At 37.4% G+C, this 26,237-nt stretch overlaps 1 protein-coding gene across 1 annotated transcript in view; it reads right to left on the reverse strand.

Moving 5' to 3' along the window:
- macrod2 (mono-ADP ribosylhydrolase 2) overlaps nucleotides 1-26,237 on the reverse strand; it is a 598,881-nt gene that overhangs the window by 149,857 nt on the left and 422,787 nt on the right. Inside the window, exons 7-8 of the mRNA XM_081351444.1 lie at nucleotides 15,676-15,706; nucleotides 374-447 (exon numbers count right to left, since the gene is read on the reverse strand). Coding sequence (XP_081207570.1) covers nucleotides 374-447; nucleotides 15,676-15,706 — 105 coding nt within the window. The remainder of the gene's footprint in view (nucleotides 1-373; nucleotides 448-15,675; nucleotides 15,707-26,237) is intronic.

Genomic DNA, 26,237 nt, shown 5'->3' on the forward strand with positions numbered 1-26,237 from the left:
CATTAATGGTTTGCTGAACGTGCTCAAACCTCAAAGTTGCAGATTCTAGCATAATCATAACAAGTCTTTAGTAGTGGATAAACAGCAGGACGTGTCATGAGACGGGCACAAACAGACAGAGAGAGACAAACATGACATTTGAAGAGAGCAGGTGCCACTTCACATATTCCTCCTGGAAGAGCTGTGAGTTTTAATTGATTTTCCATCAGGGAAATGGACTGTGGATCCTGGTTCCAACACTTCCACTTCCTCTTGTTTGTGAGCATTTCCTATGATAAAAAATCTGCCCTTCAAACCAGGTATTCTCCTCTAACTTAAAGCTCGTAGCCGACGACCTGTGAAATAAGAGTTAACCGCTTCCCGCGGCTCCTACCTCATCTTGGTTGCTCACGATCCAGTCATGCACAGTCTTCAGGGCGATTTCTGCTGCCGGCTCATTTGGAAAACCTGTGGATAGCGAGGGGGGATAAAATCAGCTTTGAATTTGTGCCATAGAAAAAGACTAGCATATGTACTCACACTTTTACACATACACAAACATCACCATATGGCTGTTTGCTGCCCAACTCTCTCCACACTTTCATCATTTACTACAAACAACAGTCTGTTTAGTATGCACACAAAACCAACACTGAACAATCTCACTACTTGTCCGTCCAAATAAACGCCCACTTTTTAATTATTATACCAACACCTTTGCTGCAATATAATCCACATGACTGTTTGTACATACCCATCTCACATCCCCAAATGTGGCCTATTAGCTATATTTATCACGGGTGCTTGCCAATTCCTTGTAGATTTACTGATCCATTAAGTTGCATCGACATAATCATTTACACTGTTCTGCCATCTGTGGCAGGTGCCGGGGTCGTCACACCACGATCTTGATGAGAAAGTAATGACACATTGACCAGTGAATGTAAGAGATGATGCCACTAACTGCCATATTAATCACCAGAGCCTGAGCTGAGATGGGAAACAAGTCTTGGTGTTAACACAGCGTATCGATTGAGAATAAATAGACTAGAGGAGATTAATATTTAATATCGCTGGAGGAGAAGAGGAGGAGGAGAGGAGGAGGAGGAGGAGGAGGAGGAGGGGGTGGTTGTTATCAAACGGGTGCTTTTCCATTTTAAAAAGGTACATTTAAAGTACATTTCTGACAGATTTGAAACATTCTAACAGAAACGTGTTCAAGTGTTAAGGATTATGTGAATTGAGTTCACAAAATGTTTCTTTTTTTAAATAATCTGTTGGAAAATATAATGTTAAATATAATGCTAGTATTCTATACAATTATTAAAAATGTTGACATTATATACACTACCTATTACAATTTAAGGTCATCAGTTTTAAAAGACTATTAATTTCATTAAATACTTTAAGAATGAATACTTTTATTCAGCAAGGACAGATTAAATTGATCAAACATGACAGCAAAGACATCTTTAATGTTACAAAATTAATACGGTTCTTTTGAACTTTCTTTTCATCAATGAGTCCTTAAAAAACATTGATAAAAATAAGAAATGTTTCTTGAGCACCAAATTAGAATGATTTCTGAAGGACCATGTGACAGTGCAGACTGGAGTAATGGCTGTTGAAAATAAACTATGCCGTTAGAGGAATAAAAAAAAAAACTTATTTTAAATTATAATAATATTTCAAAATATTACTTAATATTACAATACTACTTAATATCCTTGGTAAACATTAGAGACTTCTTTCGAAAACATTATTTCTTTTTTACAGACCTCATTTTTTTTTAAAGGTATTGCATGTGTATATTGAATTCATTTATGCAATTTACAGAAAATTTGTCAGGATGCTATAATACAAAAAAAAGCTATATATTTAAAATTGCCTTTTATATAAGAAGAAAAATGCTGATATGAATTCATGGTAAACTGTGACCAAACAACATCAGTTTTGTAGAAGTGACTCATCTGTTACCCAGCGAGTGGCGGCGCTGACCCTCAGACGACAGGGTGATAGGAGACGTAATTAACACTAGCTGAGGAGATGTTTTCCCTGTCTGTTTCACCTCTCTATCTGCTCAGCAGCCTGACACAGCGCTCTCCGTGTCTCCTGACGTCCTGTCTGGGCCTTTCAACACCAAATAATTTGGGGATCCGTTGGATGAGAGAGAGTCTCACACCAGCCCTATCCTGTCAGTCTCTGCCCTATCTATTCCCTGTTTGTATGCTTCTGCTGTCTTCCAGCTCTCTCTCTTTCTGACAGGCAGAATCACTGAATGATATCTTCTGCTGGCTGGATGCCGTCAGACATGATCTTTGGGTCAAGAATGTGCGTGAGAAACCGATAAACCTATTATCTCTCTTGAGAATAATCCTCATTCAGAATAATAGGAACACGAGCACACTTTTGGCTCCTTTTCACAGTACACAAAATACAGAGAAACAGATGAAATGACTGTTTACAAACAAATGCTTGAATGCAACGCTTCCTGGCTCTTTAGGTGACCCGAAAATAGCAGTTTTAAATTAGTGCTTTATTCAAATTGATCTAAAAATGACCAGAGCTGTGTGCAAGGGATGAAACACTCAGTTTCCAAGAGATTACCAGAGATTTTTTTAGACTTCCATCAGGGTCAGTGGCTCTGGACAAATACAGAATTTGAAAAATTCACAGGCAGTAAACCAATACTACTAAAGTCATTTCTTTCCCATCAAGAACCACCTTAAATTTCTTTTCTATAACCATAACGTGAAATTTGAGGTTTTAGGGTCATCATATTATACAATTTTAAACACTTACCTTATGTTTCTGTGTTGATTAATTTAACTAAAATTATCTATATTATAATACAGTGAAGTGAAAAAGAAAGTACACCCTTTTGAATTATATGGTTTTACGTATCAGAACATTAAAGGGATAGTTCACTTTGAAATTAAATTTTGGTATGTTTTAGCTTACCTCAAGGGCATCCAAGATGTAGGTGTCTTTTTTTCCGCAGTAGTTTCAATTTTGATATTTTTAGGTCAAACCGTTCTTGTCTGTCAGTCATATCATGCAGGTCTATGGTCACGGTCTCAAAGAGCAAGCACAGAGTCCAAATTAAAACAATTCCCCATTATCCAAATTAAACAATTCCCCATCATAAGTACACATTGATGGCCTAAGACACGAAACGAGCGGTTTGTGTGAGAAAACGAACAGTATTTATATCGCTTTTACCTCTTGTAACACAGCCACGTCCAAGTGATCTGAGGGCGCGAGCGCATCCTGGTGTGTGACGTGTACGCAGACTGGTGCATAGATATATTCACTACATCTTGGATGCCCTTGAGGTAAGCTAAAACATACCAAAATTTAATTTCAAAGTGAACTATCCCTTTAAAAACAATCATGTGGTGTTTGGCAGGTCTTAAAATTAGGTAAATACTAGGTAAATACACTGTGACTATTTATTTAACAAAAATAAAGCCAAAATGGAGAAGCAATGCGTGACAAACTAAGTGGACCCCATGATTTAATAGCAAGACGAACCATTTTAGTAGCAATAACTTGGAGAACTAATTTTCTATATGACTTTATCAGTCTCTCACATCATTCTGGAGGAATTTTGGCCCGTTCTTCTTTACAAAGTTGCTTCAGTTCATTGAGTTTTGCAGGTATTTGTTTATGCACAGCTCTCTAAAAGGGTTAGTTCACCCAAAAAAGAAAATGATGTCAATAATTACTCACCCTCATGTTGTTCCAACCCCGTAAGACTTTTGTTCATCTTCGGAAAACAAATTAAGATATTTTTGATGAAATCTAAGAGCTGTCTCTCACTCCAGCTCTCAGAGTAATTTCATTCTGCCGGCCCAGAAAAGTTAGTAAAAACATTGTTAAAATAGTCCAAGTGACTACAGTGGCCAAAAATAACAACTTCAGTGTGGGCCTCTGATGCGAGATCACGGGAGCGCCACGACGCATGCGCGAGAACTGAGAAGATGCCGCTCAAGATCATTTGATGGGAAAGTGTGAAAGGTAAGCCATTAATTTTGCGCCATTGGTAAGGCACTTTTACATTTTCTCAATGGTTTCTCACGATTTGGACATCCAGGAAATGCACACTTTAGAACCATTTTAAACACCTATCTGCGTCATCTTCTCAGTTCTCGCGCATGCATCGTGGCGCTCCCGTGAACTCACGTCAGAGGTCCGAAGATGAGCGAAAGTCTGACATGACATGAGGGTGAGTAATTACTGACAGAATTTTCATTTTTGGGTGAACTAACCCTTTAAGGAGGACACCCCAGCATTTCAGTCGGGTTGAGGTCTGGACTTTGACTGGGCCATTGCAAAACCTTGATTCTTTTCTTTTTCAGCCATTCTGTTGTAGATTTGCTGGTGTGCTTGGGATCATTGTCCTGTTGCTTGACCCAATTTCGGGTCAAGCTAAGCTTTAACTGTCAGACAGATGGACTCACATTTGACTCTATATAATACTCAGGCTGTTTTTGTTTTTGCTTTGTTTTTACATACAGTAAGAATGTGATTTGAGGGGGGAGGGGGGATGACATGGTTATTGGTTGTTGACATGTCAAAGATGATAGAGGCAAAAATTCTAAGCTTTAGGCTAAAAAAGTAAAAAAATAAATAAAGTGTTACTCTTCCCTATTTAAAGTGCTTTGAACTTTAACTGTTTACTGAATAAATAAGCCCAGACTTGTTACTCGCATGCCCCTTTGAGAGAATGCTGATGCATATCACAATGTCTTAAGGGCAGAAAACATGGCAGAGGACACTAGACTCATGTTCATATTACATCTTCAGAGTGTTTCTGTTTTTAATGTAAATTGATTTGTGCTTCACAAATCAGACATTAATTATACATAGAGAGGGAAAAAACGATAGAGAGCCAAAGAGGTCATTGAGAGCCGTGTTATGTCTGTCTATAGAGATATAGGCAGGCTCACTAGAGGTCAGAGTTGACCAAGTTAACAGTCAGAGCTCATTGAGAGGTCCCTCTGATCACACATCTCACTTCAGACTGCTTAACATGTTCCATACATGTCTGACAGATGCCCACCCCACACAAACATCACGGATCAATCTCAAACTAACAGGAAACTCGGCATGAAAAGGATCTTTTTTCAGTGGATATGCATCAAATCTTTGGATTCAGTTTTTGGGAGACGAAAATGCAACTATGCATGCTGTAGGGGATACACAGAAAAGGGAGGCATTTGAGAGATATAAAAAATGCAATTCAGTATACACCTTATGCATAGCAATCACAAAATTAACCCTAACAAAAAAGATTTCAAACATCTCAGCATGTGCAATCAAATAATCACAAAGGAAACCTTACATGACTATATAAAAAAAGCACAGCAGAAAAAAAAACTGTTTACTTAGCGCTATTCATTTCTTTATGTTTTAAACTTTTTAATGAAAAACAAATTACCAAGTATGCCTTTAGGCCACAAAAAAAGTTTGTGACAGGCTCATCCTGAATATGATGCTACATATACAAACACAAGGAAAAACAACTAAATAATTCGTTGTCATAGGGACAAAAATATATTTTGGCATAAAAATAATGCAAAATAAAGTTTCATAGTCAGAATGAAATATTTCTCAAAAAGATCTATTGTCAGCTGATGGATGCCCACCAGTGTATGGGCTGCTGATGAGGACTCCAGGGAGTTCCTTTGCTTCTAATGTGAACAAACAGAGGAGAGGGAGAGAGACTACAGTGCACTATATAGGATGTCAGCATTTTATAGTTCTGTCCAAATTCTTAGTGAACAATTTCATTCCATATATAGTTCACTATTAAGCATTCTGATGTATAGTGCAAAACTGATGTAGCCTACACTAGATTGTTACCCATAGAGCAATGCGAAGACAACAGCCAAAGGAAGGCTCAGGTTGCATTTATATATGTGACCCTGGATACATTGTATGGGTCAAAATGATAAATTTTCCTTTTATGCCAAAAATCATTAGGATATTAAGTAAAGATCATGTTCCATGAAGATATTTTGTAAATTTACTACCGTAAAGTAGTTAACTTTACGGTATTTACGGTAGTTTTACTGGGACTTTTGTGAGTGAATGCAGCACAATCACAAACATAAATGCGTCAACTTTAAAGGTGATTTTCTCAATGTTTCGATTTTTTGGCACCCTCAGATTCCAGATTTTCAAATAGTTGTATCTCGGCCACATATTGTCCTCCTAACAAACCATACATTAATGGAAAGCTTATTCATTCAGCTTTCATATGATGTATACATCTCAATTTCAAAATTGTGACCCATGTGACTGGTTTTGTGGTCCAGGGTCACATATATATAAATACATAGATTTGTAGACTTGCTTTGCTTGTGATCATTGTCCTGTTGCATGACCCAATTCGGCCAAGCTTCAGCTGTCGGACACATGGCCTCACATTTGACTCTAGAATACTTCAATATAAAGATGAGTTCATGGTCACCTCAAAGACTGCAAGATGCCCAGGTCCTGTGGCTGCAAAACAAGCCCAAATAATCACCACTTTACCTCCATGCTTAAGAGTTGGTATGAGGTGTTTGTGGTGATATGCTGTGTTTGGTTTTTGCCAAAGTGGTGCTGTGCATTATGGCCATGCATCTCCACTTTGGTCTCGTCTGTCCAAAGGACACTGAAGTCTTAAGTTTTGTTCAGATTCAACTTTGCAGACCCAAGCTGTGCCGCTGTGTTCTTTTTAGAAAGAAGAGGCTTATTCTTGGCAACACTTCCAAACATGCCATACTTGTATTTTTCTTATTGTACTGTCATGCACTTTAACATTAAACACTTTAACTGATTTCAACATGTGAGTCTGAGGTGTAGTTCTTGGGTGTTTTGCGATTTCTCTGAGCATTGGACGGTCTGACCTTGGGGTAAATTTGCTGGGACGTCCACTCCTGGAAAGATTGGCAACTGTCTTGAATGTTTTCCACTACCTCACTGTAGAGTGATGGACTTCAAATTGTTTGGAAATGGCCTTGTAACCCTTCCTAGATTGATGGGCAGCACCAATTGCTTCTCTAAGATCATTGGTGATGTCTTTCCTGCTTAGCATTATGTTAACACACACCTGAATGCTCCAGATCAGCAAACTACCAAAACTTCTGCTTTTATAGAGGTGATCACACCTGCTGATGATCAGTTAATCAAATATGTTTGATTAGCAGTGTCTGACTGCTACTTTACCCTCTTAATTCCTATGGAAGCAGTAAGGGTGTACTTAGGCTGTGTTTACACTTGGCATTAACATGCGACCTGTATCCGGATGTTGTCCACATACACTTTGAAAAGACATGTGTAAACGCGCTTCTGATCGGAATGTTATCCTATCAGCATGTCCAGGATCGGAGGTAGTCGAGGACGCATTGTGATCGGATCTCAGTGTAATGTAAACACAATCCAGCCATCGTGTCTGCATTCACAGGTGGACATCACACAAAACCCCGTCCACTGTCATTATTCCCCCTCCTCTCTCCGGAACTGAGAGCTGTGGGGTTTTGCGATACAGTCGAGTGTGAAGTACATCGCAAATATACTGAAATGTTTGCCTTTGCACCCGAAAGCAGAACCATTCATTTTCTGTAAAGAAGGTGGCGCATTTCTCCCACCACAGCTGGCAACGTTCTTGGACCCATACGTTTCTCTGTACCGTTTCCATTACGGCATCTATCCACATTATTAGTACTTGCAGCCTCTTCATCCTCCTCATTTTGCGAGATTTGTAAAATGTCCCCTGACTGAAAAAAAAGAAAACCCATCACTTCAGGTTGACTTTGCACCGGAGCCATCCTTTTTTTTTTCTTTTTTTTTTTGCTGGAATGCGGGATTCGATCTGTTATCCAGATACTTGATGTGGACATGTGTAAACCCACCATGTCCAGATTGGCTTATGATATGATCTGCTTGATTGGATCACGGTGATCGCATGTAAAGTCAAGTCAAGTCAAGTTTATTTATATAGCGCTTTTCACAATACAGATTGTATCAAAGCAGCTTCACAGTATTAAATTAAAATAATACATCAATGTTTGCTTCTAGTGGAAAACGTCCACGTTTGGTAATGCTGATCAATAGTATTGTTGATTGATTAATTAAATTAAATATCCCAAATATCCCCAACTGAGCAAGCCAAAGGCAACAGTGGCAAAAAACTCCATCAGGTGACCTAATGGAGAAAAAAAAAAAACCTTGGGAGAACCCAGGCTCAGTCGGGGGCCAGTTCTCCTCTGGCGTTTATAAACTAGAGGTCGGATTGAACTGTAAGATTAAAAGTATTATATGAATGCCTGGCTGAAGAGATGCGTCTTTAATCTAGTTTTAAACTGGGAGAGCGAGTCTGAGCAACGAACATGTTAATGCCAAGTGTAAACGCAGCCAGAGTTTGTCAGCCATGGCTTTTCTATTTTGGCCTAGTTTTTCTTAAAGGACAAGTTCGGTATTTTACACTTAAAGCCCTGTTTACAGATCGTTTCTGATGAAATAGAACGGTTAAGATTAAAATTTGGACACATGCTGCTGTCCCGAGAATTTTAGGTTTCTTTCGCTTTCCCGAAAACCTCTAGAATGGGTGTATAGGTGCACTGGAACAATCCTTCATAAAACGCATTAAACTTTCGTTTACAAAGACCTGAAACTCAACGAGTGGTCAGGGGTGTTCACTGATATGCTCACACAAAAATCGCTGCAAAAGATGCTTTCCAACAGGTTTTATCGTAGTTTTTGTCCAACTCCATTGACTTGTATTGAATGTGCTGTGTGAGGTACGGTATTACTCCGCCGCTTCTTATTCTGCTTCTTCTGTGTATTCAATGAAATGCCAGCGGTTTGCTTGCAATTGGCAAAGGTGCATTATCGCCACCAACTGGGCTGGAGTGTCTATTATTCAAGCTCTCAACGGAAGAATCTACGGGTGTGAGACGTTTGGAAAAATAGATCCACAGTTTTACAACGAATGGTAAAACACCTGTTGGAAAGCATCTTTTGCAGCGATTTTTGTGTGAGCATATCAGTGAACACCCCTGACCACTCGGTGAGTTTCACGTCTTTGTAAACGAAAGTTTAATGCGTTTTATGAAGTATTGTTTCAGTGCACCTATATACCCATTCTAGAGGTTTTGGGGAAAGCGAAAGAAACATAAAATTCTCGGGACAGCAGCATGTGTCCAAATTTTAATCTTAACCGTTCTATTTCATCAGAAACAATCTGTAAACAGGGCTTTAAGTGTAAAATACCGAACTTACCCTTTAAATAAACCATGACACTGTGTAATATGTCATGTGTTGTTATTCATCTGAAGTTGTATTTACCTCATTTTAAGGACCAGATGATTTTTTATTATGTCATAATATGTAAAACTACAGAATTCACATGATTGTATATTTTAGCAACACATTTCCCACAGAGGAAATTGTAATGTAGTGGATGATTCACATTTTCTGTTATTCTCTGTAGGTGACATATTCATCTACATCTAATCAAATAATGAAATTCTCGACTTTATTACTGCTTTATGGAAGGATTAGGATATTATGAGGTGCCTCATTAAAATAAGATCTGATATTTCTCTGTATTAAAAAGTAATAATCAACTAATTAACTCCTACAATGTCATACAATGGGTTACTAAATGACAATATCATGAAATACAAATTTAAATGATTCTCATTGTGCTTCAAGAAACCTGTGTCCAACTGGGCATGTGGGTACAGAGCTCATAAAACATAGAAGCTGAACATGTCAGCTGGTGGATGAAGGTTCAGACAGACACACAAACAAACAGATGTTGTGGGGAACGTTCACATAAATGTACAGTACTGCAGAAGACAGGCAGCAGAGTTTAATGAATAATGCTGGTGTAGAAAGAGGACAAAAACTTAGTGAGATGTGACCCACATCTAAAATGGATAGACCCTATAGATGGCCAAACCAAGCCAGTCAGTGTGTGACCTTGAAAAGCCATATGTATTGGTGGTGACATTTTTGTCCCACATACAAAAATTACCACCTTACATTTAATTTTCACTAAATCATGTCACACACACAGACATGAATACATCTCACACATCCTGACAGTTATAAGCAAAATAATAGCCTATATATATAGATATTTCCCTCTCTGTCTCTCTCTCTCTATTAACAATCAGAATAAAACAAACTCATATACAAAAAATGTATGTAGCATAACTGTATACTATTTACCATTCCCAAGTAATATAATAACTTTACATTAACATAGATATATGTGCTTCAGAGCTGCGTTTTAAAACGGTTTCAAATTCTGCTCATCCAATCAGAACTTAGAGTCAGAACTATTAATTTTATAACAAACACTCAAATATGACCTAATACAGTGATGTGACTTTCAGTGCAGGATTTAGATGCCACATCAGTAATAAACTCTGAGCTGTCTGGCAGTCCAATTCATTCAGCATACAGTATCTCTATGATTCTATGATCTCTATTCGATTCAGAGCGAAAAATAGTACGTTTATTCAGATTGATTCAGGCAATGCTTTGACCAATTCATAAAAAAATAACTCAAACTCAACTTGTTTACAAATCAGACATCACTAGCTGAACACTGTCACACTCTGTTTACTGTTGTCAAACGCAATTGAAATTTCTTGCCTATTTACCATCTTACTGCACCCAATCTTTCTCTCATGTCACATTCAATTCAGACTCTGAGTTCACAGCTCCGCTAAAATATAAAATCTAGTTGCTGTAGGGCTGCAGATTTAGATGCATCTCAAACAACTGTGATCTCTAAAATATGTCCTCAACCCTCTAAACTTCCTCGAGCAGTGTCAGACTAGACAATGATAAAACCATGAAAGTGTAAAACACAAAATCTTCATCCATTTCCCTAGATGCCTAATCCCTAAGATTTGCTTTTCCCCACTTCTGCGGAGATAACTCCACATCAGTGTGCGATCAAATAAATGCTTCCTCCCTATGCCTGTGTTCACACTTCCACTCCCCAGAATAAACCACAGGCTTTAAATACAGCGTTATCCTGAGAGGGAAACCTATGCGATATAAAGGGAAAGAGATAAGGGGTTCGGCCCTAATGCACTACAGAGATGGACAGGGGAATCACTGAGTGAAGACACTTAGTCGTCTGACCCTGGCTGACCCCGAACAGTTGTATGGATGCATTGTCTGGATTACCGCTACCTATCTCACACCACCAGAGTCGCGGGCTAAAAAAAAAATCTCAGTGTCAACACACCTCTTCTCCAGCTATGAGATGGGGCAACTATTTGTCAAGCAGGATTGTGCACATTCAGGAATTGAAAAAAATGGCTTTTCAATTCTAATTAAATTTCTGAGTTGACACACAATTACAATTCAAAGTTTGAATTTTCTTTAAAAAAAGCCTTCAAGTATGAGGGTTTATAGGCATTAGAACGATAGATAGGCAGAATGACAGATACGTAAAAAAAATAAAAAAATAATAATAATATGTAAAGTAAATGTACACCTGCCTTCTTCTGAGGTCTGAATGAAAAACCTGAATTAATAATTAAGAGGTGTGTCTATACAGTATATGTATAATAATGTATAATATAGTCTAATGCATCACGCTATGTCTATGATATGTTCAGGGAGCCGTTAATAAACCATATTAAACAGTCTCATATTTTTCTCCACAATGCCTTGGGAAGGTCTTTGCCATGATAAAAATTAATAAACCATGCCTTATAACCATGTGTACACAAACCAGAAATGACCAGACCTTGATATGGTGATGATCGCTTTAAGTCAATATACCCCATTGAGCTGGATTATGAATAAAGAGCTCTCTTCAAACGGCGATGACAATAATCTAATGAGCGGCACATTTTGATGTCAGACAGCCCCTGTCCTTTCCATTCCCATCCAAGTCGTCAGACCAGATGGTTAAACCTCACGGGCAAGTTTTTCTCCTCTAGGCTTTGGTGAAAGATGAACCTGGGTCTAATTCATTTTCTCTTTGTTGCTTATCTAAAGGTGGGGCTGGATATATCATGACAGATTGTGACAGCACCATAAGAAGGAGGCTGTTAAGATGCCCGGATGGTTCAAATGTAATTGCAGTTTTCTCCTTTTTGACTCTCTCTCTCTCTCTCAGCGAGCTAAAATAATAATGAAAGAATTAACCTGTGGGGTTCAAGGCTATTGGATTAGAGCTATCCCTTATATGAATCTTACACACAGAAGTTCTGAACAGCCTCTTTAAGTTGTCAAAGTTGGAATAACTATAGGGGAGGCCGAGGGCAATTGTAACATTAAATATCTTCCAAAGTGTGAAGACACATGCTCAGTACAGCTCTCTGTCCGCCTGAGAACAACTGATTTTGAAGAATAAAAGGGATTTTTTTTTTTCTATAAAGGGATCCAAGTATTTTTTCCTCTTCGGTCTAAATTTATAATGCTTTTGAAATGTTTAACTTTAGTCCATTGTAGGTTGTTGGTTAAATGTTGATATGTTAGCACTGTAGCTATTATTATTATTAGAATTTAAACTGTTCAATAAAAAAAATAAAAATAAAAAAATAAACCTTTTTCTTTATAAACAACATGGGGTTTGAAATTAACACCCGCCAACCCAGCCAGATGCGGGTAAAAATCAAATGTGGTGGGTAACGCTGTCAAATCACTAGCCAATTTGGCGTGTTACTTATTATGTTTACTCACTTTGCTGGGGAAGTTCGTGCAAGCCAAATACTCAACCCGTGAGTCATCATGATATATCAAATACAGCGTATTGCACAGAATCTGCGCATATCTGGCTTATCGTAACTACGCAATAGCAAAGTTTTAAAAAACATTTGGTTAACAGAAAAGACATTGTTATTTGCCAACATCCTAAATTGATCTGTCCACCTAAAACACATTTTTGGGGAAAAGGATGAGGGTGAAAGAGGAAGGGAGGAGATGGCTGGATTACAGGATTTTTGATATATATAATTTTAATGTGGCACCAAAAAGCTGTTGCTTTTTATGAACCAATTGCATATCCAGGAAAGAGGGAGGAAAATGATCCAGACAAAGTAAAGGATGATGCAACCTCTGTCCACCTCTGTGCTTTGCCTGTGTCCACACTATGTAAGACACTGATAGATTTGCCAGTTCGTCCCATCCTCTCTGAAAAAGAAATAACCTGTTTTAACCCGTCTCTCGTGGCATTGATTGATAGGCTATGAGTGCCGGACTTAATAACCTCTATCATACTATCCAACCCCTCTGCTGGCGGCAGGCGCCAGTTTGTTTATGGGTGGCATCTCCTCCAATACGCCATGTGTGTGAAAGCTCTACCCGTGCTAATGGTGTGGGCTGAGGGATTGGGCTGTCAGCTGGGAGTGAGGCCTCATTTTTCTACCTGCCTGCTGTCCACGTTTCCAACCCCAAAGAACAGCCCCTTTACGCCTTACCCTCTGTCCCCCGATCATCTGTCAGCCTGGACCTCAGCTCCCATGATGCAGCGAAAAAGAGAGATGGGGTGTCAGCTCTGGTTGGCTGTGGGTGACAGCGCTACATGTTCGATCAGGGTGCATGGGGCTGGTTAATCTGGTGATGTAGCCACATGGATTGAGTTTGTCTCGCTTGGTTAGCTTATTCACAGTGAAGAGCAAGTAAAGTTCCCTCAGCTTATTTAGGAATGTTCTCAAAAGCAAACATTCATGACTGCCACCGTAGCATATGAAAGCTCAAGCGTATGAAATTCATTTTCCTCCTAAACGAGTGCTTACCGTCTTTTTGCCCGAAAGAAACAAGAAAATGTCAGGTTTGTTCAGTATTCTAGGTTATTAGCTCTTTGATCATGATATTGAAGTGCTCTTCTTACTTTCAGAGTAAATGCTTTCTCTCTCAGTGATTATCTAAACAATTACACAATTCTAGAGAGGGAAGTTGCAGATTATTTATTGAATCATACATACAGTAACTGCATCCTTTATGAAGTTCTGAGATCTTAAAGGCACTTTCTTGAGTTATAAAATCTTATCAATACACACACACACACACACACATACATCATACTGTTCAATCACTAGTTATCAAAAGCTTTGATAAACCCAACCGTTCTCGAATATCGTGGATGTGAGGTAATATCTCCGCAACATTTAAGCGTATTCAGCCCTGTATTTTATGAACACATTAGTGTATTGTTACGAAACTTGGTATGTGTTATTGGCACAATGCCCTGAAGGAGCCTGAGAAGTTTCGAGCCAGCACTACCTAGTGGTAAAATCAAACATTCATATGCTTAAAAGTTTGGATTTGGTTGACCTTCTGGTCAAATTCTATAATGAAATTTTAAAAAATTCTAATAATGTTCTATAAATAATTAAACTGGTCTTGATAGATTCCTTGGGTCAGGCTGAGAACAATGATGCCAAATTTCAATGATTTTGTTGGCATGATGCCAAACTGATTCTAACGCTGTAACTGCAACGCTTTGGCATTTTGACACCAAAAATTTTGTATCATTGTCACCTCACACTGACCATACTATAATAATTTGATATTGGTCAAAAGTGATAAGCAAGTTAACCATATTACAGTGATTGTATTTTCAGCCAGTTTGACTAAAATAATCAAAAAACATCTTTAATTACTTATTGTTGCTGTTTTTCTGAAGCTCCCAGACATGCTTTCATGTCAACATTGTTCCTTTTTGTGCTTGGCCCTGATAATTGCTGCTTGCAGCTATATTTATTATTAGAATTATTTTACTTTTATTCCGCAAGGATGCATTACATTGATTAAAAGTGACAGTTACGATTTTATAATGTAACTAAAAATGTATATTTCACATACATGCTGATCTTTTGATCATAAAATATGTTTAAAAAAATCCTGAAAGAAATGTATCACGGTTTCCACAAAATTATTAAGCAGCTGTTATCAGCTGTTTTTAACAGTGATAACAAGAAATCTTTCTTAAGCATCAAATCTGCATATTATAATGATTTCTGAAGGATCATGTGACACTGAAGTATGAGTAATGAAAAGACTGGAGTAATGAAAATTCAGCTTTGCCATCACAGGAATGAATTACGTTTAAAATATATTAAAATAGAAAATGATAATAATAATAATAATAATAATAATAACAATAATAATAATATTTCACAGTATTACTATTTTATTGTATTTTCGATCAAATAAATGCCGTCTTGGTGAACATGAGACTTTCAAAAACATCAAAAAAATCTTACCGACCCACAAACTTTTGAAAGGTAGAGTACATAACCCCTAACACACACACACACACACACACACACACACACACACACACACACACACACACACACACACACACACACACACACACACACACACACACACACACACACACACACACACACACACACACACACACACACACACACACACACACACAATGCAGAAATGCACACTCAAACATTACATCTTTTTTTATAAAAAAACAAGAGAAACTTTTGAAATCGAAAGTAATACTGGGAGAGTTCAAAGACATGATAAGATTGTAGAGGTAATTTGTTCATCATCAGCTCTTTTAACCCTACATTACACACACACAGAAAGTGAGCATTCATGTAAGTTGCTATCTAAACTGCACACATGCTTCTTCATGCACATGTTCAGAATAACACACACACTGAAAAGGTTTGGAGGATGAATAGACATTTTGCTTACCATAAATTCCTGTCGATATGCATGGAAACGCCTGTAATAGAAAAAAAGCAAAAGGTAAGCCGACTCTGAAATTAAATTAATATAAAATCACATAAATTGTGACCCAAACCTATCAAGAATGAGAAAACCACATTACAAAGTGAAGTTAGTCATTGACTGTACATAATTCAGAGGGGTAGGCAATGAAATGAGCCCAACCTTACATTTTTCAGCCTTGAGATGTCGTCTTTTTAAAATTCCTGTCCCAATTTTAATTTCATTAAAGCCAACTCCATGAAAATCTATTGCATGAATGGTGTGATTTTGAGAAATTTTATGTTTAGTGAATATCAAATGTTTCATTTATAGCCTGTGGGAATAACTGCTTAATGTAGGCTTACATCAAATATTGTTTTGATCACCATTCTGAATCCGATCTGGATGTAGTCTTTGACAAAAACAAGTTTTTCTCAGCTTTTTGCTTAAAATGTTGCTTTTTTATTAAGCTTACCCACTTTGTTTGCTTGTTTGTTTGTTTGTTTAAAATCAGAGGATCTGTTCTTTCTTTTGATATATTGCATGTCCAAATATTCATACAACAAAATATTCAGGGGAACATGAAACTTACAGGATAAAAAATGCTGGCGCTGGCTGGCAACATTTTTCAAAAAAGCTGGCGAGGAAAGAGTTAAATGTCGTGATCCCATGTTTCAAACTTTAGTTAGTGTGTAATGTTGTTGTTAGAGTATAAATAATATCTGTAAAATTATAAAGCTCAAAGTTCAATGCCAAGCGAGATATTTTATTTAACAGAAGTCGCCTACAAAAGACGGTTGGATTGAACTACATCCCTCTACTTCCTTCTTTAATGACGTCACTAGAACCGTGTTTTGACTAACCTCCGCCCACAGGAATACAGGCGTATTGATGGCGAAATGTCAACAGGCATGGTTGATGTTTATCTATAATCGGATACCGCAAAAGTTAAATTCGAAGTTGTTAGTTTGCTCTGTCCATTTCACCACGGACTGTTTTTCTAACCTGGGATAATATCAAGCAGGCTTCTCTCAGCGTTTCATACTGACGAAGGGGGCAATTTCAACTACAGTATATTCCAGCAAGCTGTAAGTAGTGATTTAATATGGAAGTAGCGATCAACTTCACATTGTTTCTCTTAGTAGGATGAAATAATCTTACTTAAAATGTGAAAAACATACTAACATTATAAGGGCACCCCAGGAAACATTCTAAAATAATAAAATAATATTTCAGGGTGTCAGGACATATATAATTGCTGAAGGAGAGATGTCCTTTGGGAAATGTGCATCAGTCTGTATGATGCATCCAGAAAATGTGCACAGTAATTCAATACTCCTGAAAATTATAATTGATCCACTCATGGCCTTTACAATATCCTGGATCATTCTGAAGGGTAAATAGGCCTTGGATTGAGGCCACTTGGAGTCTGGGAAATGTTCGGATCTGTTTTAGCGATGGAGCTCTGACTGTCACGATCTCTGAGGAAAGTTACAAACTCAACACACTAGGAGGCAGAACGACACACTTTGGCAAGTGTTTGCAGTACAGGTGAACATGACGATCCCAAAGTGTCTTTTTGCCTCATTTCAGTTGTGAATTTGGCACCTGATTGACTGAATGAAAGATTGAAATACACCTGAATTGGTCAAGATATTTGGACTGTAGGTTACATCTCTACATTCAATTTCAAAATCTCATGCACTTTATTTATTATGTGAAATGTAGGTTATAATGTGACTCAGGCGCAAAGACAAACTCAATGTACAGAACATATCTGAGCAAAGCAGGATTCAGTTTGCATTAAATGGGCAGGTTACCCAAACATGAATATTCTGTCATCATTAACTGAACCTCTTGACTTTTTAAACAAAATAATATATTTTGAGGAACAATGGAGTCCATACAAGACTCCAAATGACAATCTTGTTATTTGACCTTTTTTTTTCTTTCTTTTCATACAAGAATGTGAGTCAGACTCAGTCTTGTATGGAACCCATTGTTCTTCAAAATATATTTTATTTATACAAAGCTGTACTATATTTTGTAGTGCAGCTTTGAAATGACAAGTTTGAGTAAATAGTGACAAGATTTTAATTTATGGCTGAACTATCCCTTTAAGACCAATAGCGATCAAATGCAAGTTTTGTAGAACAACATATGAAATGTGTTTAAAATTTGTGTCAATGTGTTATTTGGAAAAACATCATTTTGGAACCTATATATTGGGTCATAAATAAAATGGTCCAAATTAATTAAAAGTAAATGAAAACTTGGAACTCTTTTTGAGAAATACTCAAATAGGTTGAGACTAATGTAGGGTCAAGTTCTGAAATCTGGACATATATTAATGTGGTACAATTCATCTGTCTTGTGTATGTTTCTGGCCCTATAGCACAAGCAATGTTAACATACCCATATTCTTGTCAAGATGTTATGTGATGATACCTCATTTGTTGCTCTGAAATTATGGAGTGACAATAAAATGTCCTTGATTACCTGAATTCTTATTAAAAACAAAAATGAATAAAGTGAATCAAGGTCTTGTTTATTTAGAGCTGTTTATTTGTGACTCTGTATTCGCTGATAAATTATATATCATTTTGTGAACAGGTGCATGAGAGTTTTCTACCGCGGAACAAAAAAGACCAGAGCGACTGAGGGAAAAAAAGAGCATCTCTGATATTTATGGCCATATTTTTTAAAAGATTAAAAACTTACCATACTGTAATAGGTCTGGCTCTGCGGCACTTTGCACCAGATGTATTACTCAAGAGCAGGTTTAGAGCCGCAACAACCATCATTTTTCCATACGACCGCGTTCCACGTGCCCCGTTACACATTCATCATTTTTAGTATATTAATAAACAGTAAAGAGGAGATATTTATTCAAAGCTCTCATTTGTCTCCACAAACCAGCTGAATCTGTGCTTTAGCGTAGCATTTATCACAAAAAAACAAAGTGTGACCACTGCGTTAATGCAGCATTATGAAAAATGCAAATATCCCTATCTTTTCCGTTTGTTTGAATCTAGATTAGAAGAGGAGTAACTGTTCGAAAATAAAGCGAGGGTTAAAAAGGTGTGAATGGCGGTGCGATCGGCGTTTGTTGCTGTTTAATGACATTCTAAAGGCTGCTAATAAGGCTTTGTTTTAAAAATGTTTGAAGTGCTAAAAGTAGGTATTTTCCATATCAAATAAGCTTTTGTGCTGCAGTGAGAGCTTTGGCACAAAACAGACTGCAGTTGGAATAATGGTTTGCTAACAGAACATTAGAGACAAAACAACAACACAAAACAATGGCGATATAATTCCAGGTGACAGCTGTACAAATCAAAGGCAGTTGAGCTTTTCAATGAGTAACAGATGAGACTACCGCCAAGCTGTGTACCTCTGATTATAAACCATAACTTACTGCCGTACGGCAGATGATGCGGCATTATGCAGCATACGCACCTGATTCCAGAATGTACAAGCTTATTTTATCTGCTGGTTTGGTACTTTCTTTGTTTTTTTTTTGTTTTTTTTTTGTTTTTTTATCAGAAAGGAGGATCTTTGTTTAGCTGTTTATTATTTTACAGGGTTGTGTCAAAATACCGCTTGTCAATATCAATATTTCAGCTGAGTCTTTCACTAAAGCTTTGACCTTTCCAGGTGTACATCTCGCTTGGGCTCCAATTCCCCATGATGAGCAGCAGAGTAGGGCCATTTTTAGAGCGCTGCTCGGCTCAACACAATGTAGTCCCCTGAGTCCCCGCGGGGTTCAATAAAGATACGCTCACAAAACATATATACACAACAGCATGCTATAACTGGCCAGGCCAACATACTGGAATGATATCAGGGCTACTTGATGAGGGCTACTAAAAAAACAACAACAACATAAAATCAAAATATATTTATTCCTTATATAATTGATTCTGAAAATGCACTTATACCAATGAAATCAAAAAAGATGGATATAAAATCAAGTCCTATGCTATATTTTTCTCTTTAAATATTTAGTTTCATTCAGAACTATGACATTATGAAAGTACAAATGTCTACATTCACACTTTTTTTTTTGGGGGGGGGGGGGGGGGGGGGGTTGTGTGTTGAATTTATTATAATTGCAGCATTATATCTGCTGTCCTCTTGTTATAATGTACCAAATTATTCTAAAGGCAAATGTCCTCTCTCAAAAACATTCATACCATATCAGCAAAATAAGTTAAAAAATGTCCAATTAAATACAATCCAATAATTCCCAGTTTGGCCCTTAGCAACAGATAAAAACCCATTAGATGTTATCCAGCATGTTTGTATTTTCAGCTCTCTGGCTCAATAGAGCATAAAGTGTCATCAGAAAATTACATATAAGAACATGCACATCTATTGGCTTTACATGACCACACATTGATCAAATACTCAATAAGGATAATACTCATGGAAGTACAATTTCTAAAACTTAATTATAGGTAAAGAGCAGAAGGTATTGAGTATTGAGAAAGTCTCAGTATTGAGTTCTGCGAGCAAAAACACATAGCTGGTATGTCTGACTAATCACAGATGGTGGAGGTGATAATAACAGCTTCAAAATGCAGCAGGATACACAACAGCAGAAGCCCAGAACTCACTATTTGATTTAGCTTTGACACAGTTACGCCATTGCAACCATGACTAGCAACACTTGTTTATATATATTACTCTGGTGCATTTATATCAAACCGCTGCCTTAATTAACAAGGCTGACATTATTACACCTCTGCAGTGACTTATGGTCCTGTGGCTGGATTATTATTTCTGATCTGTCAGTTCATTAGGACCGAATCAGGCTCAAGGCCCTCTTGCTTTAGCCTGCTTATTGTGTTTCGTGTTTTGCTTGCAGTAGCATGTTGAAATTGGTCACAAGGGAGCCAATTCCACTGCAATCGCTCTTCTCTAATCAATCATTTCCTTTTGTGTTCCTCTGGTTGTTTATTAAGAGTATTATTGTTATTTATAACAGACGCACATTCTTTGCTGGAACTCCCACTAGGTATAAGAGTAGCTCTTAATTGAACGAATTGCTGTGTGGGTCTGCGTTTACATGCAATTTCTGCATTTCTATGCTTGTTATGTCACATTATGGAGTGGTATAGTACCATAGCCTATATGTTTATATGGGTGATCAGAGTAGGGATTTTTTAAATTGACTACTTGGTTGGGTGAATGAATGACAAGTCGATCTTAAAGAAGTACTGTATAATTAGACTAGTTTAGGGATATGCCTGACACTGATCAGGGGTGTGTTTGCCGAAGCCAATATGATCACAAGTTCTGTTGTTACCAATACAATTCAACGGAACCTGCGACCATAGTTGGCCAACAATGTTTTTGGGAAACACACGCCATACTGGGTTCTTAGCCCTTAATGAATATTAAGCACAACTCTCAATAGTGTGATTTAGAGAGAGAGAAAAAACAATGCTGTAAAAAATATTGCTCAGTGTTATTTTATGTTGGGGTTTATTTCAATAAGGACTTATTGTAAAGTGTTACCCAAAAAACAACAACTGACTGACTAGCTGGTAGTTGGATGGCAAATCAAACATGTTGACCCATTCCTAAGCAAAATAAATCACAATCATGTCGATATTCTTAAAGTTTATTTCAAACCTCTTTAACCATAGCATGTCTAACTATAATTTTTAAGCGAACACAAAGACCTTGATTAGCTGGTTCAGGTGTGTTTGATTAGAGAACTAAACTGGTACAGATGAACCACTGATACATCCTTCTAAAAGCCTCCAAAAGTCCCCTTATTTGCACGCACACCTCCAGGTCATCCATCTAATAAAGGAAATATCCACTTTAAGAAGGTGGAATCTCAAAGTAGATCTTAAATCCCTTTATTTAAGTGTATCCAATAAGGAAACAAAGCCATTTGGACAGGACACACCATGACTTGGACTTGGACACTTGGCATGGCCAACTCTTCTGTCATGTGTGCATGTAGGGGCTCTGACTGCTCATAATCACAGATCTGTTCTCACGACCATCCTCGGGCTGAAGCAGAGCATGCGGGTTGCCATGGAAACACACTGCTAAAAGCAGTGGAGCCGAGGAGATGACCCATCGGCCACAGTCTTATCCTCTGTGTTTGTTCAAGGAGCTACTGAGTATAAATCACAATTTCTCACTGACAGTAACACTGCTTCAACTCCTTGGTCACATTCATAAAGGGCAAAACACTGGCTTTCTTTGACATCTTCAACAAAAATAAGTTAATATTCATCAATAAGTCTTAAAAGAGCAATCTGCTACACTAAAATCAACTTTACATAACCTTTACCTTTTCCATGCATTCCCCACCCTTGGAATTAAACCTTACATACTGTAAGTGAACCTGTAAATCCCACTCTCACTCTATATATATTTATTTTCCAATCCAATATTCCATAACATGTATTATAGTCAAAACAGATTATTTCTGTCTCCATTAACAGGCAAATTTCAATTATTTCTGCTTTTGACACAATGATAACGTGATCTGCAAACAATAAAAACATGAATTATTGATCATTAAATAATTATTGCTGTTGTTATTTGAACTCACAAAACAACTTTACATAATTGTTGGTGGGCATTTTTCAGAGGCTCTCAGTCGATTACATCAATGCACCAATAGGGGATGACAAGGGATTGTCTTTAAGAGTGAGGCATGTATCATTCTCTCAATCGATTCATTCATTCAGGAATAAAGCAACTGACTGGCTGCATCTGAAATCTCACACTTCCCTACGTCCCTAAAAACAATATGTTATATTGTTATAATATATAAGTAGTATGTCCAAATTCACAGTACTCATAAAAGAGTAGGCAAAAAGTACCCAAATGACCTACTTCTTCCGGCGAGATTCTAAAGTGTGCATACGATGGACACTACTATCCCATGAGGCCACGGGAGAGGATTCGTGAATGGCAGTGAAGCAATACAACAGACACTGGTAGGTCAATGACAACATAGCAAATATACTATGTCCAGATTACTTTCATACTACATTCATACATAATAGAACATAACATTTTAGCGCTTGTAAAGTAATTACTTATTCAAAATAAGTACCTGAACAGATCATGCCATTCAGGACGCAGCCACTGTCTTTATGTGTGAATCATTGAATCATTCACTCTACCAATTCATTCCAAACACTGATTCATTAAGTAACGCCACTCGGAGATGTGGAGTAGTTAGTTCTGCTGTGGCTTCGTTTAGGACCCTTTTTTTGGTATAGAGCAAAAATAGACAAAGTAACTGTCAATATTTTCATCTAAAATACAAGTTATGTTGTATAAAAGATGCTTGCAACATTATGTCTGTGCAACTTCTGCATCAAGTTTTCCAAACACTCGGTCCGTCTGCCACTGCCACTGTTATACAGTACCATATATAATTAGTTCAATAAATAAACTGTAGAGTTTGCATAATTATTTTAATACATAAAGAATTTGTATGTTCATTTCAATATAATCCAATATTCCATAACACATGCGGGTCCAGCTAGTGATGCTCATAGACACCGTCATGGTTCATGAGAATGACAGACAGACTCAGGGGAACATCAGAGAAACACTAGAGAACAAAGGCCAGTAACTGACAGAGCCACTGGTGCAATGATCTTGATTAACACTCAATCACCACTTTTATGGCTGACCAACTGCTGCTCCTTCAAGTAGTCTAACAGAAGAGTTCGATATCCTCTCAACAACTGCAAGTGCTTGACTGAAAATGAGCAGTGAACTGACCAGTCTATCCAATAATCGAAATGAAGAACACACATATATTGTGCTTTTTGACACAATATGCAATTTTTGGGAACACTTTCCAATTAGGTCCCATTTGTTAACATGAAACATACTTCTAAAGCATTAATCTCAGCTAATGTTAATTTCAACATTTACTAATACCTTATTAAAATCAAAGGTTTTATATATTTGTATTGGTCCTGAGCTAAAAATAAACAATTACATTTTAATTAACTATCCTTCACAAAAATGATTAAATACTGTAAGAAATTAATTGTTCATTGTTAATGCTATAATTAATACATTAAATAATTAATGGGACCTTATTGTAATGTTTTTTTGCCATTTGCATTATAAAATGATAGAATAAATACTAATATGATAAATAAATGCATAAATGTAAATAAAACAGAATAATAGCAGAAAAAAAGAGTGGACAATATGGTGTAAATCTTAACAAAAGGCAAAAAAAAAAAGACAAAAAAAAAGTGCAGAGAGAAATGGTATTCCACTTAAAATACAACAGGAAGAAAATATAAATCTCTCTAGCTCTCCAGGAATGCACGAGAACAAACATCTCGAGTGAGACGTTTTAACAGAAAACATTAAGAGCAGAGAAGGAACAAATAGACAGTAAGCAGTTCTCGCAAGCGCACCGACATGTCACTTTAATTCTGTCCACGGCCTGAATTTTACAGTTCAAGCTCCAGTGTGTTGTCAGCCCCGGCCCCCTTTAAAAAATGTATCGTACTGATTGCATTGTTTGTGGCGGCGGATGAAGGCTGCTCTGCCCAGCTCTCCAGCATGTTTATCAGCAGGGCCCTGGGGACGACGCTTCACCCTGACAGGCAGAATAATAGAAGCCATTCCCCTCTATCTGCTGCACAATCTCCCTCTCATTACAAAACGTCCAGATCAATTCTTTAAAGCCCTGAACTTTACATTGATTAAGATCTTTACTCTGACACGTAGCTAATGGTCTTATTAAATGTTTTATTGTATTTATCATGAGAGCTATGACATTATAAATTGAGGATGGCATTCGAATCAGGGGTTTAAAAGGGGAGCAGTTAAAATGGGAATAGAGATGAAAAGAATGGCGTGAGAAATGACTACATGAATATATACATTTCAGCCAGTACAGCAGCTGTAGTATATAACTGCAGATTATACTTGAAAACTCTAATGCCTCACTCTGAATTAGATGTTTAGTTTAGATGTATAGTTTTGACATAAGATCGTATTATAATGCAAACTAGGAGTGTCAAAATACTGGTATTTTATACCAAATTGATATAAGAATGAGAGTTCTGTGACTATTAGTGTAAACATAGTTGGTTTGTCTTATTTAAATATCAAGATTCAGTAAAAAAAAAAAAAGTTATGTAATTCCAGTTATGTAATTTCTGCAACGAATAATAAAAAAAGAGTTGACATCGTACAAACACTTTCAATTCCACATCTCTGAAGAATTATAGGAGGATGAAGAGTGAAGCTTGCAGTAATTGCACATTTCAGAACAAGGAACCATCATTAAATCTGCAGTCATTTTCAGATGTAAATCTATTTTAAGCATTAAATAAGAATGAAAGGCCTCTTTTCAACTGACATTAGGGCCCATTCCATGATCTATACATCGACATTTCCTGCATACAGTATACTATCATGTAGAGGACAAGAGGCCATCCTTTCTATGTACCTTGTCGTGGGTTTCTCTCTTGTGCTCTGCTCCCAGTGTAAAACAGCTAATTAAACATTTTCTCCTTTCAAGACATCCTTCAGGAGTTCAAAAGCCACATATCAAAGGACGGTTCAAAGAAAATCCAGAGTCAAAAAAAGCAAAAGGTGCCAAAATGTTCTGCATTTTAAGGTGAAAAAAAGAGGTGACTTGGCTGCCAGTTAGAGCTGTTTCGCTAAGAGAGAATTGAATGTCCGACAAATAAAGAAGGAATGCTATTTCAATTAGTAAAATATTCACTTTTCTATCAGCGCAGACATATTATGAGTGCTGTAAAAATGAGCTTTTCAGTCTGTAGGTTTGTCCTAATGATTTTAAATTATGAAACGACTCGAGGAGGTGGGTGAACCTCTCCTAACATTTCCTACCTTCATTTGAAGCTGCTCTATAATTGATTCTTGCGGTTCCCAGCATTTTAAAAGCGTACTAATGACTGCAAAAAAACAACAACAACAAAAAAACAGTTGTCCTTGACTAATGGGGGGGAGCCGTGAAATTAAAAAGGGTGAATTTTTTCTCTCTGTATTGACTGTATTCATTTTTAACCAATCTGAGCAGCTGATTAGAACATGAGGAGGAAAAAAAATGCATGTAGATCTATATTCCCAATATCCAAATGTCTGGTTAATTACACTTAAGACAGGAGGGGGCATTTCATTACAACTAATCTATAGTCCAGGCTAAAATGTAATATACTAGAACAGATGATGTTTGCTCTGGCGGGTGTAAGCCGGCAGCGGGGACTGTGGGAGGTTAGTGGGGTGCTGGGAAATCAGGAACAGGACACTGGCATAAAGGTCACTGGTATTGTGGCGCTCAGGGAGAAATGGCTGGCCGGCATCTGGGGTGTATTTTTAGATGAACGTCCACTGCTAAAGGAGGACACCGGTTTGCTGTCATCGGGGAGTGTTACTCAGGTGCAGAGTCTAAATGTGCCAGCTCTATCTCTGTGATGCATGCTGGGAAAGTGTGTGAGCCGGGAGGCAAGTAATATGAAGAGTTGTATTGAATCTATGAAAGAAAACAAATTAATATTTTATCT

The sequence above is a fragment of the Scardinius erythrophthalmus genome, assembly GCF_964197995.2.
Source record: "Scardinius erythrophthalmus genome assembly, chromosome: 21".
Classification (NCBI taxonomy): Eukaryota; Metazoa; Chordata; class Actinopteri; order Cypriniformes; family Leuciscidae; genus Scardinius; species Scardinius erythrophthalmus.